Source organism: Ailuropoda melanoleuca, chromosome 19 (genome assembly GCF_002007445.2).
Source record: "Ailuropoda melanoleuca isolate Jingjing chromosome 19, ASM200744v2, whole genome shotgun sequence".
NCBI lineage: Eukaryota > Metazoa > Chordata > Mammalia > Carnivora > Ursidae > Ailuropoda > Ailuropoda melanoleuca.
Window position 1 is genome coordinate 3902478 of NC_048236.1, and position 20170 is coordinate 3922647.

Sequence of the window (20170 nt, forward strand, 5' to 3'; positions counted from 1 at the left end):
AGAGGACTATAACAGAATGCCTTTTATTTGACTTCACAAAAACTGTGAAACCTCTTCCTTCTCACTACCTATATGAAGGCCAAAATCAATATATTATGAAACTACTAAAAAAAATTCTAGTATTCCAAAAAGATAGATGTATATTTCATCTGAATGCTGTATGTCTATCAGTAAATAATTCTGTATACACAGTTTGATTGCAATTTAAAAGATAATAAATGCCTAAATACCAAAATAATGAAACATAATAAAATGTCAATGTGGTTATCTCTGAATCATGAGATTATTTCCCGCTTTTGTTCTTCTAGAGGTTCCAAAATCTCTCAGATGTGTTAATTTTAAAATCAGAAAAAGTTAAAGTTACATAAACATAAATATATAGGTACATATGTATGTGTACTCATTTGTGTATTGGTAATATTTATGTGTGTATCCCAAGTGGCCTACTTAACTCTAATTATAGAAACAGAACACAGGGCTCTGGTGTAAAAATGAGAAAAAGTAAAATAGGAAGGTATAACTTATGTTATTTAATAAGTAAGAAAACATTCTCAAATCTCCCTAATATAACATGGTGGTTACAGCTTTGGCTCTGGAGTCAGACCAGATGAAATCCTAGCACCACCCCTTAACAGCTGGGTAACTTCAGAAAGGTGACTGAATTTCTTCAATACTCAGTTTTCTTCATCTAAAATTTGGGAATAATATTATGGACATATATATGGAAAGATGTCAGTACAAAATGCCTATTTAGTGATGGTAGTAGTACTTCCTCTTCCTGTAACGCCTTGTGCAGCCTACTGATCCTTCAGGTTTCAGCTTAAACGAACTTCCAAAGAGAGGGTTTCCCTAAATTAAGTTCTCACGTTCCACTATTTTTCAGTACCTTTTACATTTTCTTTCACAGTCCTTATCATAATTTACAATTATTTACTTACAAAAATGTATGCACAGTGTATAGCATACCATATGTACTTGTAAATTATCACGGAATAAATTTATGAATAAAGATGTTCATATTTATGATCTTTCCACTGATACGATAAAATTTTGTCTCTATATAATCAGTGTGATCTTTGATTATAAATGTTACTGACCGTAAAATGAATGGGGTTTCTAAATTTGAATTTAGTCCTTCTGGGGACAATCGCACTGGGGAAAAAGAAAAGAATATATACATACATATAGTCGCAATGATAAAACCACAGTGATTCTTTCCATTTTGTCCCTCATTCTTCCATTACTGAGTCTACTAAAAACAAGCATTAAGAAAAATGTCAAGTTTCTTGGCTTTTAGTTTACCTGCTGAGTTTTCTTTTAAGCACTGTCTGCTACAACAGTGATTAAGTCGGCTGTTTACTGATAAATCAGGGAGTCTCTGCTATCTGCTATGGAACATCAGTGTGGTCCCTAGACCATCAGCATCAGCATCACCTGGGAATTTACTAGAGCTGCAAACTACTGGGCTCACCACAGATTTACTGAAACAGAAAATCTGGAGGTGCGGCCCAGCAGTCACACGGCTTAGCAAGGATCTACGTAAGGTGATTCCAAGGCACACTAAAGTTTGGGAACCAACACTATAGAAGATTTATTCTTTATAAGCAACAGGCTCCTTCATTAGTTTCATCACTTCAATTTGCCAGTGTTTGTATTTCACCATTAAATTCTAATATTGTAATATAAACTCTAAAATACTCTAAAGTCTGACAAACAGGACATCTGTCAGTACTATAAGGCAAACAGCCAAAGAATGACTGCTTCATACATCGTTCTGTCCATTTATGCTGCATCATCCGCTCATGTTGTCACTGTTCTTTTATTAGAAATTAATTCCTGCTACATCCTGAATAAAAAGGTCTTTGCTTCAGAAACCTGAATTTCAAGTAAAACTGGAAAGTGACTCAAAAATACAATTGCTATTTTCCAAGATTTGATAATTCACAGAAAATGATCTGAGCCAAAAATGTAATTAAAAGTAATATTAGCACTAGTTGTAAAGATCACACAAATCAAAGGTTCGATGGGTTCTACATTAACCTCTATTTTAGTGACATAAATGGGTTCTAGATTAGTGTCCATTTTAGAGCTTTAATTCATTAACAATACAACAAACTGCAACAAGATTGTAAAAATGGTTTAATAATAGGAAATTTGTTTACATAATACATCAGTAGGTCAAATGTGAAAAACGCATACAATCACATCAAAGATTACCTTTTTAGCACTTGATAAAATTCAACTCCCTTTCTTTCATTTTCTTTTTTAAATTCAAGAGTATAAAACTATTTCCTCAAAGTGATTTAAACTATTTTAAACCAAAAGCCAACATCATACTTACTAGTGAATATGAAAAGCATTTCCATTAAAATCAGGAATAAAAAATTCTATTATCCTCACTCTTAGTTATTAATATTTTGGAAGTTCTGATTTAAAAGAGAAATAACCATTACTTATGGATAATATAATTCTATACCTAGGCTTAGGAGAATCAACTAAAAAATAAAGATGATTAAATTTAAAATGTTCTTACATCTTACACTACAAGTAAAAACATACACAATTAAGTCAAAGGTTCAACAGAAGACTGACTGCAAAAATACAGTTTACTAGAAAAACAAGAGAACTTCTGAGAAATGAGAAACAGTAATGGTATTTCTAACAGAACTAGAATGCAAGCCCCATGAGAGGGTGTTTGGTTTTATTCACTGTTACATGTCCAGAGCCGAAAATAGTGTCTAGCACACAGTAGGCACTCAGCAGGCATTTGCTCAATGAATAAATGAAAAGCACTGGCATATAATAATCCTTTAGATCAAACGTGGTCTGCCAACAGGTGACAGCCTAAGAAGGGTTAATTACAAGTCCACAGTGAGATAAGGAGTCTGCACCAGTGTGTGAACCAACTGCATCCTAGGCACACCGTTTAACTCAGCTTTTTTCACAGGAAAACTCTCTCAGTGAAGGAAGCAGAGGACTGGTTAACAATCTGGCTCAAGCTACTTATCTCATAAAAGACCAATGATAAACAGTTCACATACTGGCTACACTGGGTGGCACTGCTTTAAACTAAATGTTGGGAGTTGATGAGAGAAGGAAAAAAAAAAAAAACCACTAACTTCAAACCAAAGAATAATTTGTAAAAATAACATCTGGCTGCTGAAACGTGCTGATAATTAGGTCACTGCATTTTTTTTTAAGATTTTATTTATTTATTTGAGAGAGAGAGCATAAATGGTGGGGAGGGGCAGAGGGAGAGGGAGAAGCAGACTCCCCGCTGAGCAGCCCAGGACACCCCCCCCCAAAGGCAGACGTTTAACCCACTGAGCCACCCAGGTGCCCCATCACTGCATCTTTTGAAGGAAGGTTATGACACGTATGAAAGCATCAAAAAATGTTAAGGATAAGCTCTGTCAGTTAAAAGTCAGGTTCTAATCAGGAAATTTAGACATCCCAGTAGTATCTAAATGAATGAAGTCTTTATACTTTCCGAGCCGTTACGGGAGATGACCCTGAAACCCAAAACTAACAACTATACATCCTAGCGCAAATCACCTCAACTCTCCGCTCCTCAGCTTCTTCACCAGTAAATAAAACCGCCTTAAACAATTTCTAAAGACGCTCAAATTTTTCCTTCAGTCTAAGTCATTGATACTACCAGATTGCTTTGTTTCTGAATGAAGGCAGACAGGTGGTTCTACAAAGATATGCTGAGGTTCAAGGCTATCTATAATCCTATAAAGTTAAACTAATCTAAAAGGCAGACATTTATAGAGAGTTTTGCACTGAACACCTATCAATTGCCTATGTAAATGACTTACATACATGATCTATTTCAAAAGAGAAACTTGAGACATGGATGTTATCATGCAAATTTTATAAATAGTAAAAATCTCACAGCAATATAAAAAAAGAAAAGAAAAAAGAAAACTAAAAGGGATTCACTCATGTTTGTATGACTCCACCAGACCATAATTCCTTCTACAAACCAAACACTACAGAGATATTACAATTTTCTAAGGACACAGTACAGGTTTCAAGTCAATCAGACATTTTCTAAATATAGAGTGTTATACCTAAAAATGTTTTTCATGAGGCAGAGACGAAAAAGAAACTAAATATACTAAGAGAATAATGGGAATGGTAAAACTTCAATTCCAAAGTTAATAAGGAAGCAAAATAAATACCTGATGCATGATATACAAATGTCCAAAACCTTAAAAAAATCAGGGCATAACCAAAATAAAGCACTAATTTGAATTTCTAATATGAACATACAGTATGAAGATAGATTACCCAGACCCCTATTCCGGCCTATTCTATTCTGAAGATTTCTGACCTCTTCTCAACATTAGCAACTCCCACTGGAGACTGTCCTCCTGAACTGCCCACCATGAACACGACTTCCTATTTATTTAACACCTACTAGGCTCTCATTGGTACCAGGACACTGCAAAATAGGCAAATTAAAGCAATCTTTGTAGTCATGAAGCTTACAGTGGGGAACAGAAACAGACAAGATCCCTAACATACAATGAGGACTTTTGTAAGAGTACTACAGTAGGAGGGGGGCCGCAGCACACAGGAAGGCAATTAACAAGACTGAACAGGCCAGGAAAGTCTTCCTAGAGGATAAAATGTCCAAGCTGATGCTTCTATTTTGTTACATTTTCTATTCCTTCAGCTCTCGTAATTACTACTTCTAATCTACTTATTTTAAAACCTCACTAAAATCTCCAAACCCTTCTTTTTCTCCCATTTTTTTACAAATTGATCAACTCCTTCATACTTTCTATTCCACCCTCCCCACCCGCTGAGGCTCAGGGATCAGAACCTCTAAAATCTCAAATTTCAATATTCTTCTGCTACACCTGCCCTTCAAATCCCTAAAGCAGTCCAATCATCCTTCTTTTCCAGTCCTATACCCAGCAGCTGAGCACTGCTATAGAAATTATACAACCTCACTGTTAGAGCCCCCGTAATTGCTGACTAAGCTCAGCTGAGTCGGGACAACTTAGGCAAGACTAAGCATATTCCTAATTAGCTTTCTTTTTTTTTTTAATGTTTTTTTATTATATTATGTTAGTCACCATACAGTACATCCCTGGTTTCTGATGTAAAGTTCGATGATTCATTAGTTGCATATAACACCCAGTGCACCATGCAATACATGCCCTCCTTACTACCCATCACCAGTCTATCCCATTCCCCCACCCCTCTCCCCTCTGAAGCCCTCAGTTTGTTTCTCAGAGTCCATAGTCCCTAATTAGCTTTCACTCCCTAACTCCCATTACCATTACAAACCTTTACCCCTCCCCTCCAGCTTCCCTACCTCTGGTCCTTGCCAACCTCAGCCAGTGGCCTTGCCTACTTTTTCAAAATGGTCTGAATGATAATTAGGCATAGCTGAAAATATTACTTTAAACACTTTTTATGGATTAAAAAAAAAAAAAGGTTGTGTGTACTGAACTAACCCAACAACTTGACTAAAATTCCTCACACGGTTTCGTAAAGAAAACAGATTTAGTCCCAAACATAGGACTTACAAATAAACTTTGACCTGCCATCTGACAATTTCAGCTATTAAAAATACAGCCAAAACCAGAACTAAGAAGTAAGTAAACTCAACTCTCAAAATTGATATTAAGTTTATGCACCAATGGTCACATGATTTTTCTCAGAAGAGTGCCTCAGGCTTTTCTAGCCTATTGACTCTTATTTTAAATACAAATCTAATAAATTTGACTACTAGTCTATCATAGACTGGAAGCAGCATTCAAAAAAAAGGGGGAAGTGAAATATTGCCAGAGTGTGGAACACTGACAGCAGCAATATTAGCAGCTGCAAGGTGGGGGTGGAGGGTGGGGACACATAAAAACTGTAAAAATATATAAAATCCAACAGCATAGCAGTGTAGGACCATTTATCATAGGAGCAAAGTACCTCTGTGGCGGCCTAGAGCATCACTACAGTACAAGAGGATTGGAATACATATTAACAATGAAATTTCAGTGTGAAAAAGATGAAATTGTACCTGGTATTCTGTTTATACACAGCAATCAATGTGCATAGATATGCTATAAAATATGTTCATTAAAATGGTCAAAATTAAATTCATTTGATGGCTTAATTAGCTTATATATTTATATGATGAATATATTAAACACCTTTATTTTCTATAATTTACATTGCATAGACACCCTTATAAATAATTTCATTAGAATACAGTTTTACATACCTATAAAAAATTAAACTAGTCTTTTGTTTCTAATCAAGCTCACCATTCAAAAATACAATAAGTGCATAATTTAAAACTGAGGGGATAGTTTGGCTGATTCTTACACACTGCAGGCACAGCACAATTCTACATTCAAGCAAGAAAAACAAATATTAAAGAAAACGGAGAAGCTCTTCAGAGTCTCTAATCATGCACTAGTTAACCAACTTATTCATTAGTCAGTTTCTATCCAGTGTTGTTTCAAATAAACTTTCTAACTATAAAATTATTTCATTAATCAACTTTAAAAGTAAAATGAACTGCAAAGACCAATGTCTGAAATCTGAGTATACAGCAAAAAGCATAAAAAGAAGAAAAATGAAACTGCTTAAAATTTGCACTTAGAATTTGTTTTGGAACATAATAAAATGATTCCTAAAAATTCATCTGGAAGAATAAAAATAGGAAAAGAGACAAGAAATATTTTAAAAAGAAAAGTTATGCGGATGACCCTGAACTATAATACCAAATTTTAAAACATATTAAGAAGCTATAATAACTAAAGTAATGCAGTACTGGCAAAGGAAAAGACAATTCAATGGAACAAAGCAGAAAAACTCAAAAATAATAATTTATTATCTGATAAAGGTAGCATTTCAATTCTGAGGGAAAAGGAAGGCTTATATAATTTGTGGTGGTTAGACCACTGGCAAACCAATTTAAAAACTGTTTTAACTTAGAACCCTCCTTGACACTATACAACAAAATAATGGATTAAATATTAAACTTTAGAAACTAAAAACCTGAAATATAAATACCAGATGATATACACAAAAATTGAGGGTAGGACTTTCAGTCAAAGGCAGAAGCAATAAAGAAGTATAAGACTGATTTAACCACATTAAAAATGAAAACTTGCATACTGCAATCACTCATTATAAACAAACCTTAAGGAAACCAAAAGATGAGGGGGGGAGACTTCCATATATAATCAACAAAGGGTCAATGGCTTTAATATATTAAAAGCCTCAGTAAACAATAGGGAAAAACAAGAACCTAGCGAAACTATGCTAAGAAGATGAACAAAAAACACACACCACAAAGTATAAGACTCTGTCTTGGCAAGGGATTACAGATTTCTTTTATTTTCTTCTTTTTGCATATCTGTATATCTGTATGAAAGTCTGAAAACAGACTTTCAAATACAAAGAACAAACTGGTGATTGCCAGAAGGGAGGTGAACTGAGGGATGGCAAATAGATAAAGGGCATCAAGAGGTACAAACTTCCAGCTATAAAACAGTCATGGAGATGAGAAGTACAGCATAGGAATTATAGCCAATAATACTGTATTAATGTTGTATGGTGATTGATGGTACCTATACTTATCTTGGTGAGCCCTGAGTAATACATAGAATCATTATGTTGTACACCTGAAATTAATATAACATTGTCAATTTACTTCAATTATACATTTATTTACATATAAATAAACGCAAACATTATTTATTTATAAATAAATAATACATGTCACATTACTCAAAACTGGCATGGTGTGTGCGTATATGTGTAAATACTATTGTGAGATTACAGTTCATTAAAGCCTTTATGGAAGGTCAACAAAAACCTTAAAAGAATTTGTCCTAATGAAATATCAGTCACATGCTCAAAGCAACACACACACACACACACACACACACAGTAGAGAGAGACAGAGAGAAAGCAAGGGGAAGGGGAGAGAAAAGAAGGAAGGAGGGGAATAGATGTATATATAAAGGAAGTTCATTACGATCCAATCTGTAACACCGAAATATAAGAAAGAACATGATGTATTCAACAAGATTGCTTAAAGACATGATAATGGAATACAAACTCGCAGCTATAAAGATAATGCCATATATTTATCAATATGTAACGGGCTTATGGTATTATATAAGTAAAAGCCCAAGTTATACAATAGCAGTTATAATATGAGCTTTTGGTATTTATTTTTATATGCATTGGAAAGGAACTAGAAAGATAAATACCAAAGCACTAACAGTGCTTTAAGTCAGTGACTTTAAAGCGTCCTTTATGATTTTTCATCTCCTGATTTTTTTCAGAAAATAACATGAACTGCTTCTATAATAAGGAAATATAAAAGACATTTAATTTTAAATAAAATGTTGATATAACAGTTCCCCTATCCATAACATTTCCTTGGTTTTAAGGGGGGTTTGGGGCAGAGGGTTATTTTTTCTTAACATATAAAATTCACCAATGCAGAAGTGAACCAGGATCTTCTGGTTGCAAGTCTACAATCCTCTGCACTGTATCATGCTATCTAAATCATTAATATGTGGCATTATTGTCCTTTAATATTAATTTACCCTTTAAAATATTCATATTTTATTATAAATTCCAGAGAAGCAGTTTTACTGTATATTAAAAACAAATATTATCTCTGTTCACAACCTTCCAAAGGATTAGGAGATACTATTAAACCCAAATTCTAGGTTGGAAGAGGCAGAATAAAAAAATACAGTATTTGACTTAGAAATGGGTTGTCCTCCAAGTTTGACTGTTTGGGAGTAATTCCACACAGAAAGAATGTTATTTTTGTTGTAGAAATAAGCATCAATTGATTGCCAGGCCAGCCCAGAAAGTTTAATTTAACCCATAATTGGCAGAAACACATTACTAGTGTATTGTTATCCCTATTAAACACACATTACCAACCCACATAAAATAGAAATAAGGGAGAAAGCCACAAAAGGCTAGGAACACCACCAGCCATGGAAAAACATGGTCCTTTCAAGACAGAAATTCACGAAAAAAAGGGAGGAAGAAAGCAGTCAGTCAAAGATAACAGATGAAGGATTAATTCTCACTTCTCTTCCTTACAACAGTGGTTGTGAATTCTATTTATTCTGTCCCAGAAAAAAATGTTATGCCAGTTAGAAAACCTAATGACTACAGTATTTTTTAAAGGCATATGATATTTTAAGATTTTTAAAATATCTATGCAGAGATGTCAAAAAAGATACATTTGCAAAAGGTAGCACACTCATACCAATATATATTTTTGTGACGTATTTTAGTATGTTAAAAACATATACACACATATTTGTATGTTAACACATTAAAATACATCACAGAATAAAACAATTCTCATTTCTTTGGATGTAATGCAAAATGCATCGTGGTCTCATACCTAGAGAGAATCAGAACTGTCCTCAGCAAACTTAAAAGTGATCACGAAGCTTGAACCCCACAAACTGTCAAAATAAAAAGATTTATTCCCCTATATTAAAAATCTACTATTGGGGTGCCTTGCTGGCTGAGTCCGTAAAGCACGGGACTCTCGATCTCGGGGTTGTGAGGGTAAGCCCCACGCTGGGTGTAGAGATTATTTTTAATCCATACATACATAAATCCACTATTCTTTTATATAAAAATATATATCTTTTTAATTTTAAGAGTCATTTACATTCTATATCAATAGCATTCACTGTAAGGAAGCAAACAATACATAATGGTAGATATCAAATTTTAATTTCCTATCCAAAATTACTAACCACTTTCTGATATATTTCGGTACTGAANATCCCACAACGCCGGGATCACGCCCTGAGCCGAAGGCAGACGCTTAACCGCTGTGCCACCCAGGCGCCCCTGAAGAATCCATTTTTATCCACTACCATTTTTAAGATTTTTTTTTTTTTTAAGTGATCTCTACACCCAACATGGGGCTCAAATGCACAACGCTGGGAGTCGCACACTCTACCAACTAAGCCAGCCAGGTGTCCCCATCCATTACCATTTTTAAAGATAATTCTGAATTTGGTATATTTAAAAATAACAAGTTTTCAAAATTCTCAGCATGTGAAAAATAATGAACTAACAAAATACTGCATAACATATTGCTAACTCTGTAGCTACTCGAAATTCTACAAAACCAGCTAAATGAAAATGAGGACCCAAAACTCACAGTGTTGTTACATATTCATTATGCACACTGGCAGGATAATCAAGTACAATACAATAAACCCAGAGCTACATTTGTGGGACTTTCAGTAAGACTAAACATAAATATTTTATGTAAATTCACAGGAACATTTTTAAGAAATTAACACACATCAGTATTATCTGTGCTTTCCAAAAAATAGAACATTAATATTACATTAAACCTCCCAATCAAATCTTACCTGCCAATGTAACCAAAAATTAATATCCTCAAATCTTTAAAGAACTATGGAACAATGACAGCCAAAAGAAAAGAAGCAGCAAAAAGTAAATTGGTGACAGCATTTATTTACTTAAAAGTAAATATCAAATCCAAAAAATGACATAACAAGTAAAATGTATTTTCCCAATTTCAATAAAAATATTAGCAACCCAGAAAAGAAGTAGTCCATGTATAATTTATATTTTCCATATTTTTTCTGTGTTGTCAAATATGTAGCTACTTGCTACATGCGGCTACTTAAATTTAATTACAATAAATGTAAAATTCCTTTGCTCAGTTGCCTAGCTCATTTTACAAATCAATAGGCACACATGGTTAGTGGCTATCATATTTGAGAGCACAGAAATAGAAATTTCCATCAGTGCAGAAAGTTCTACTGGACTGCAGCCTATAAGGTAGATGATTCTTTTTTTCTCTATAATTATAAAAATTCTTCCCATAAAACTGCAAACATTTCCCCCTGCACCTGAAACATTTTTATAAGCACCCTAACCAGACGTTGATAACAATCTTTTTTTTAAAACATGATGGCAACAACTAACAGGACAGTGCTTACTATGCGCCAGGAACAACAACGATGTGCTTTGATTCAGTATCTCATTTCATCTTCATATAAACCCTATGAGGTAGATGCAGGTCCACAATCCCTTATCCGAGAAGCATATTTCACTACTGTACATAAACTATATGCTACATGACACCTGCAGGCAGAGTCTAGGCAAGCACTCAGGAACACAGTGGAATGTATGTCCTAAAGTAAAAATTCCAGGAGTAACTGTGGATCAGCTAGGTCCTGGTTCTGCCATCAAACCAGATCAGAACTGGTATTCCCTTTCTCCAGTGCAGTAAGTTGCAACAATATTGCACTTTTGAATGACGGATCTGTGAATTGTTACCTATTTTTCTCCACATAACTAAGGATTTTCATTACAGAATTACCAAAATGACCATCCCCCTGGATTTGAGGGATTCATTTCTAAGACTGAGCAACATATTTTTCTCCCTGGGAATTACAGACATACTATCCTAAACTTGAAAGCCTCGTTACTTTCTCTTCATGAGATAACTGATAGATATATTTCAATACAAATTCAAAACTGTATTTTGTCCCATTTATAAGATGGCACATTTTTTCAGTGCAAGCACTTAATTCAGTTGGGATCTAGAAACTTAAACATTTCCTTATTTCATTTCTGAAAGGAAACTAAATATAACCAACTTTCAGTTATATAGCACTTTTTATGTTCTCAATCAGCTTTTGCACATTTTCTCACTTTCAGGAAAGACTGTGACCAATTTTAAATAATTTGAAAATCTTTCTCATTATTGTTGTATTTACAAACCAATGTATATCTTAAAATATTCCAAATAGATGCATTCCACAGAAAGTACAAGGATAAGTTCATCCATATATTTTAGTGTAAATTTATCAAGAATTAAAGGAAAATATTAACAGTGACAAAATATTATAGACATTTAAATATTCAACAAAGTAGTTGTGTTTATATCCAAAATTATGACATATCACAAATATGAGCATCCAATAAGGAGCATATAAGTAACAAATACACAATTAAAACAAAAAATTATACTTTCTCTTGGTTATTGACAAGGCCTTGCTTAAAAAGATTTGGTAATTAGGCATAGGAAATTGAAATAAATGCTATGATAATATGAAAATTAACAACTTCATCCGATACTTATAAAAATTAGACCTCATTGCTCATGACACTAATTAACAATAATTATTCAGCTTTCACATGACTTCATACAGTACACTAGTCACACATAAATTAGTAAACTTTGATTCATAAACTAAATTTCCTAAATCAAAATCAAAGTTTGATAGCTGAAATCTGGTTCAGCATAATATGTCAAAAGCACAGACTCTGAAGGAGTTAGGCTTGCTGGCTTAAAGACAGGTTTTGCCACTTACTCAAATGGCAATTTCTTGTGAGTTACTGACTTTTGTGTCTCAATTTCCTCATCTAATCTACAAAAGGGGAATAAAAGGATCTACCTCACCGGGTTGTGTGAAGGGTAAATGAAATGGTGCATGGAAGTACTCAGGCAGTGCCTGGTACACATTACGTTCTATACAAACATTCACTACTATCAGTATTATTAAAGCATCTCTGAAGTTGTAATATATTGTTAGCACTACCTCCCTTTTAAAAAGTTTTCTCCAATTTCCTAAAAAAACGTAAATGCACCAGGGAAACAATATTTGAAGGAACCCTGTGTCAGCTGAATAAACATCTATTACTAATACATATGTTTACATATTAGGTCTCTTTAAAGTCAGATTAACATGAGGCTAGAACTGGGAGCACAATTCTGTCACAGCTCCTAACTTCAAAATGCTAAATCATAGCCAAATAAAGCCATTTCACACAGACAACTAACTATGCCCTCATCTAATGCAGCAATGAATGATTAGTTGTTGCTATGTGCCCCAAAAACTCCCAGGAAAAGAAGCAAATCTTACTGAAAAAATGATTAGTTCGGTTTCAGACATACTAAGTTTGAGGTGCTCATAGAATACTTAAGGGGTATTCCGGGGAGAAGTCAGAAGTACAGACCTCAGGAAGCTTACTCTCAGAAGTTTATCACTCCCTCCTTTATACTACCATGAAATTAGTTTTCACAACCTATTACATGACAGTTAGGTGTCTCCACAAACCTTCTCTATCACTACACTATTTTGAAGGCATCTAGGTCCTGCCATTAAATGAGGGGTCAATAAATTTTATTTTTAAAAATGCAAAACTTGCATAACTATACAGTTAAGAGAGTGAATTTTATTGTATATTTTAAAAAACTGATTAAAACAATTTCTTTTCAATCTGTGAATTTTAAATAAGGATGAAATTTTCATTTGGAAGAATTCTTACAAAATATAAGTAAGATGTAAATGCAAAATCATCTTTAAAGCAATTTTTAATGAGAATTACTAAATGCTGCCGAGCAGTAAAACCTGGCATCATCACTAGGCCAAAAACCTGAAAAAGTGCAGTAAAATAAAGAAGAGAAAGCTCAAGGAAGAACTCTTTGACATGCATTTAAATTAACCAAAATTCTTAAGAAGTTTATTAAAATACCTGCAATGTGGACTGAAGAGATTTCACTTTGCAATTTACAGACTACTTGAGTTCAATAATTTAAAAACGAAAAGCCGCTGGACCCTCCCAGCACACATTATTCAAAGAGCGGTGATAAGCATACAGCAAATGTGCTGAGTTATATGCACTAGGTAAGGGAAAGCTGCTGTCATCCCCAACGCACAGCAACTGTCTGCTAATCCTTTGGTTTAAAATTTGTAGAAACACCTCCTAAAAAAGGCTTCACTGTGCTATTTACAAACCAAACTTAAAATATGGTCCATTCTATCAAGGCTCTAATAGTAGTACAGACCAGCTGGCAGCTCTATATTTAACAGCAGCAGATCATGACAATTTCATTTGTGCTTGACAACCAGACACCTTTCAGTGAAACTATTACCTGGAAATGACACTACAATATTGTTACTTTAATTTAGAGTGCAGGGAGCCAAGAGAAAAACAGCTGATTAAGGTGAATGGGTGGGAAAGACAGTAACAGTAGAGGATTATAAACACAAAGATTTAAGTCTGCACTTCACATGTGAAATAAGCAAGAATAAATGTATATTGTTTCTTATATAATCGAAAGCCTGAAAACCTTATACTGATAGAAAATATTGGTAAATTTAAAAGGATTCCCCCAATTTGGGCCCTTTTTTCCTGTTCTATGAAGCAATTCATAACGGGAAAAAAATAACTTCAGACTATAAATGATGAATGTAACTATTAGGAGTGGCCTAAGAGGTCTGAAATAGAAGGAAAATGTACATTTCTTCCAAAGCTGTAGCCAACAATAACTTTTACATTCTGAATCCAGCTTAAGCATATTAGTTGAGAAGATGTTTGCAAAAGTATTTAATAAGAAAGTGCTGAATTTAGCTTTTATTTTTTTCTGTTTTCTTAAGTGGCCTGCAGTCTATCACATGCACTAAGAAGAACCTCTCCTAAGTGTAAATGACCAAAGGAAATAAAGCTTTCTTCTTACAGGGAGCTGTTTCTGTAGATCAGGTAAACTTTTTCTGTAAAGGGCCATATAGTAAATATTTTCAGCTTTACAGACCATATGGTCTCTGTCACAAATACTCAGCTCTGTCACGTAGCATGAAAGCAGCAACAGGTAACAGATAAAAGAGTGTGGATGAGGTTCAATAAAACCTCATTTTCAACAACAGGCAGCCAGTCCATGGGACCATGACCATAGTTTGCTATAGAGCTTGTTTTATTTACTTATGACAAATATATTGTTTTAATAAATACCACCAACTTTGAAATACCATGTCTAGGATTTGCTTTAAAGTATTTCATGAAAGTGGAGAGTAGGTTAAATAAGACTAGCAAAACACAATTATTGTTAAGGTTAGATGATGGATGCATGGATTTCATTATCCTATTCTCCGTAATTTCATGAGTTTGAAATTAAAAGCTTTTAAAAATAAAAAGTAAATCAATGAACCAGGTCTTCAGGAAAACGAATTTCTTCACTTTACTGTAAACCTTCTAAAGCACATTTATTATTCTGAAACATAATTAACATAACGCAACATAAAAGATTCTTAATGTAAAGCAACAAAACTAAAATAAAAGGCTTATTATATAAAAGTGTATACCAGCATAAACCCTTAACATTTTCCTTAATTTAAAACACAGGCTTTCCTCATATAACTTCTAAATTAATGTATTAAATTTATTCTCATCTTAATAACTAACAAAATGTTACCGATTTTTGGTTTAAGAATATAATTATTTTTATAGGGCACATATTTACGTTAACATGTAGTAGGTTTACTATTTTTCAAATAAATAAATAATTTTTTATTCCTCAGTTCTAAACTCTAAGCAATAAGTATGCATGGATACAACCTACATAAACAAATGCTGTTTAAGGTCTTCAACAACTAAGAATGTAAAAGGATCCTCACACCAAAAAGCTTGAGAACCTAGGACCTAAACGTTCTCAGTGTTGTCTAAAGTATGTTTACCAAGTATATGTATTTGAACAATAATCATCACACAGTAAAAGTTAAGCCACTATGAGGACTATCAGTATACACCCACAAGCGGAAGATACTTAAATCATCAACAGAAACATGCTTTGCAACTTGCCCAGTATGTCATAAATAACGTATCCACAGGAAAAAAAGAGCTCTAATGTATTGTCTCACTCATGCAGATAACTGTCTCCTGAACCAATAATAAAGAAAAACTAATATATGCCAGCAGACATCTCTAATAAATGTGCTATCTCCTATCAAATCAAAATATGCCATGTCACTCAATGCAAGAAGCCAGAAATCAAGCTAAATAAGCTTTAGGAAAGAAATCTTAATGACTGCAATTTCTCAAAAACAATAAATGTGTTTTTTAAAAGTTCTAAGTTTTTTCTCAACATTCAGCAACACAGTGATTTCAAATATTATCAAAACTAAAGAGTAATTTAAATTAGCCTCACGGAATTATGATGAAACTTGTGAAAAACTGAGAACCTCTCTGTGAAAACATCTGAACTATCCAAGAATATAATCAATCTCAAAGTTCTCTAAATCTAAAACTGAAATAGTAATAAACAATCCATAACACAGATTTGAGCAGATAATAACTAGAACAAAAATGTTCATGGGATTGTTCATTCTTTTATAGATACACCAGTACTTATTTTTCAAATACCACTCTAGCATTTTTAACCACATTTGCCCCTTTTGCATATGGCTATTTGAACTATTATCAGACTATTTCATTTTTACTTGATTAAGTACATATTTCCAAGTTAAGTTTTAGAAATTTTATTATTTTTGTTGTCTTTTATCAACCTGAATAAACTTAAAATAATAATGTGTGATGCAGACATACACTTACATCATGCTCTGTAGCTCTGCTGCAAAGCTTATAGACTTTCCGGCACTTCTTCCACTACTTGAAGTAGCAGTAGCCATTGGGCTGGCTGCAGTATTGTTCATCTGAATAAAAAAGAAATAGAGCTTACAAAATGTATTTAACCATAAATAAATGCATGGAAAATGGAAGCAATTATAAATTACTTCAAAAAGTATAGAAAATTTTAAATTTCTCATTTATTCATAAATCTGACTTGTCCATACTTAATATTCCTTATTAAAATGAAATAGTAAAGGGGGCACCTGGGTGGTACAGTCAGTTAAGCATCCAACTCTTGGTTTCCACTCAGGTGGTGATCTGAGGGTCCTGGGATCAAGCCCTGCCTAGGGCTCAGCTCTCAGCATGGAGTCTGCTTGGGGTTCTCTCTCCCCCTCCCTCTGCCCCTCCCCCCACCTACCGCACTCGCATGAGCACTCTCTCAAATAAATAAATAAATCTTTAAAATGAAACAGTAAAGAGGAAAAAACTGCTTAGTCAAATACGATATCAAAATAGTACTCACTTAAGTGGTAAACATTTTAGTAGAAATTTTATAATAAATAATAGAAGAAAAAGACCCATTAAAATACTTTAACAGAACTCCAAGGTTTTCAAAATGTGTTCCAGGGACCCCTAAGGTTCATGGGCAGTATTTCAAGGAGCTCCCAGTGGTCCCAAAGCACACCCTCCCAGTTACAACCAGAACCACAGAACAACTCTGATTTTTCTATTTCATGTATTGGGGTTCCAAGTAAGGGTTAACATAAAGAAAGAGTTGCACAGCTGTAAAATACAAAATTAGAAAACCACTGCATAATCTAATTCCCCTTTGAACCAAAAACTAAATTATAAATAATAAAAATAAAGTCAATCAGTAGATCAGAAGTAAGCATTGTGATTTTTATAATCTCATGGTTAAGTAAATCATCATTTATTTAAAATATGACTTTTTTCCCCAATAAAATTAAGTTGATGCATAAGGGGGAAAGTACATGCCAATCTTAATATACACTATTTTATTTAATGCATGTGGCAGTCCCATAAACAAGAATTAGTGAAAATAACATTAAAATAATGAAAGTAGATAAAAGCCTCAACTATCACTCGGTAAGTGCTCAGTAAATGTTAGCTATTATTTCATATGTCCATATAAATTTTGCAATATAATTTTCCTTAAAAATGATCTGCAGATTTGAATATATGATAAAATAAAGCAGTACTGTAAACTTTAAGTATACTGTAGTAAACTAGGAGAAGCCAGGAGTCAGACTGCCTGGGTTCAAATCCAAGTTCTGCTACTTTACTAGGACTTTGGGCAAATTACTTAACTTCTTTGTGCTTCAGTTCATCTTCAAAATGGGAATGATAAACCCACAGTCTTGGGGTTGTTGAGAGCATTCAATGAACTAATATGTACAAAGCATTCAGAACAGCTCTTAGCACACAGTAAGGAAACAATATTAACTATCATAATTGTATACAAAAAGACCTTAAGAATTCTCCTTTTATTGATCAGCTAGAAGTTTTTATACGACAAATTTAGGTTACTCTTCTTTCACAATTACAAGTCTAAGAAACTTGAATATTTTCACTAAAAGACCTTAATGCAATTCAACAAATATTAAGTAGTTTCCTTATCAAATACTTTTCAATACTGACCTCACTACTGCTAGCAGTTATCCTAGCTCAAAATCTGTCAGTCTTTGACTCCTTCTCCTGCACCCTATAATTTGTGGGAAAAAAAAAAAAAACAAATTCTACTTTATGTTCTTACATCCTCCCCATCTTGTTCTCCTGTTATGGCCCTCTCTATAAGCACTATTTATAGCTTCTCTCTTTCCATTTCAGTTCATTCTTCACTTTGCTGTGAAATTTATCTTCTTAATACATCCTCTAACCTGACAGCTCCTGTGGGCAATGTAGGCTAAAATTGATACAGGAAACCTGAACCAGGCTTATTCACCAAGCTCTGAGATGGAAGCTCTGGGCTCCATGAAGATGACTGAGAAAACAAAACAAGACAAAACAAAAACCTAAACAAACAAACAAACAAAACTTACTATAAACCACTGCCTGAGATAGGCCATATACAAAGCTTTTGAGAGAAGGCAACGGGACAGAGGTCTGAGATAAGCAGCATGCTAGCTGGTTGGCTCCATCTGGAATATCCCAATATCTTTCTGTGGCAAGGCCAACTATCTGCCAACATAAGCCTTGGTCTAGTTTGAGGTCCCTAAGGGCCAGGCCAAATGAAAGAGGAGAGAAGGAAAAACCTTTGACTCAAATTGAGCCTGAAAACTGAAATTCTAAAACATACAAAGAAGCTAATGCTATGAAGACCATCAACTTTTTTTCAATCCTCAATTTTTTTTTCACACAGACTTTTAAAGTAAGTACTTTTTTCTACAAATAATATACGAAAAGAAGCATCACCATTAGAACTCAGGTTTAAAAAAAAAAAATCACATCCCCAAATCCAAGACTGAGGGCAGAAAGACAGGAACCCAATGACTTCTAGGATTAGTCCGACAGAATCAGGACAGTGATAAAAAAGGAACCTGGCTCTCTCAAGGACCTTAGAAATGGTTTCCCTCGTCCCACCAGAACACTGGCAAAGATATGATGTCGCGGAGAAAACATTAAACTCAAAGTTTATGTATTAACCCCAGCCTCCAAAAACAGTTATGATTTAAGTTGACTCATATCAGATTGAAAGACATGCCAGTCTGTGGCACGATCCTGTGACCTAACGTCCCGTGACACTGCTGAAGCAATCTGCCCCTTTTTCATTTTGCAAATCCAGTCACCCTGGTTTAATACTCTCTGAAGAGGAGACACTTCAGAAAGTAAATTTGTATTAAAACCACAGCTCTCTTCAGTTGTCCCCCTACTGCAAATGTTTCACATCCAGAGTATTTACTGGTAAGAGGTAAAAGGTCCCAATCCTAGTTTATTATAACCACGATCATCCTTTCACAGTCAAGTTATTTAATTTTTAAATCAAACAGGTGAATAACATTTTTCTGACATGATGAGCTGATAGCTCATTAAAATCTTTAAAATAATTATTTCCCATACCCGCATTTTGTTTGATTTAGATAATTAACTTCTTTAGACATAACTTCTTTACACATCAAAGTCCTATCATCCCAATGCTTGATTTCCTTTCTCCTAAACATTAAAAAAAAAAGTCAGTTAAAAGCAGAAGCACTCAAGTCAATTTTCTCTAATAAATACATTTAACATGGAACTGAAAACCTACTGTAATCTTCTCAATGGGTTAATGTCCTGCAGTTGTTTTAGCTTTCAATTGAAATGCAGCTGTTTGCCATATTTTACAAAATGAATTCAGATGTGCAGATGGAGACCTAGATTATTTCAACATGCCAGAGTTTAAATATGAACCCAAAGAGTAAGTTCATCTCTGATTAATACTTATATTTAAACCTGATCAAGTCAAGAGCCAATACTATGTAACACCTGTAAAATCCTATTCCAGAGTAGAAAAATTGACATCTTTTATTTTAAAATGATGGAATTTAAGGATATACTCTTTCCTTCAAAAAATACAACAGGGGCGCCTGGGTGGCACAGCGGTTAAAGCATCTGCCTTCGGCTCAGGGCGTGATCCCGGCGTTATGGGATCGAGCCACATCAGGCTCCTCCACTATGAGCCTGCTTCTTCCTCTCCCACTCCCCCTGCTTGTGTTCCCTCTCTCTCTGGCTGCCTCTATCTCTGTCGAATAAATAAATA

The 20170-nt window shown here is 34.1% G+C and overlaps 2 protein-coding genes across 10 annotated transcripts in view; one reads left to right on the plus strand and one right to left on the minus strand.

Moving 5' to 3' along the window:
- SUPT3H (SPT3 homolog, SAGA and STAGA complex component) overlaps positions 1-20170 on the minus strand; it is a 548006-nt gene that overhangs the window by 518836 nt on the left and 9000 nt on the right. Inside the window, exons 1-2 of one of the 3 annotated variants that reach the window (XM_034648176.1) lie at positions 19495-19886; positions 16399-16499 (exon numbers count right to left, since the gene is read on the minus strand). In XM_034648176.1, the coding sequence (XP_034504067.1) occupies positions 16399-16499; positions 19495-19500 (107 nt within the window). In that variant the 5' untranslated portion in view covers positions 19501-19886. Of the gene's footprint in view, positions 1-16398; positions 16500-18075; positions 18114-19494; positions 19887-20170 lie in introns of those variants that run through there. The other 2 variants (XM_034648177.1, XM_034648178.1) reach the window with 2 other exon arrangements.
- The window catches only part of RUNX2 (RUNX family transcription factor 2), a 266126-nt gene that overhangs the window by 20094 nt on the left and 225862 nt on the right, over positions 1-20170 (plus strand). The gene's annotated exons all lie outside the window — the stretch shown is intronic.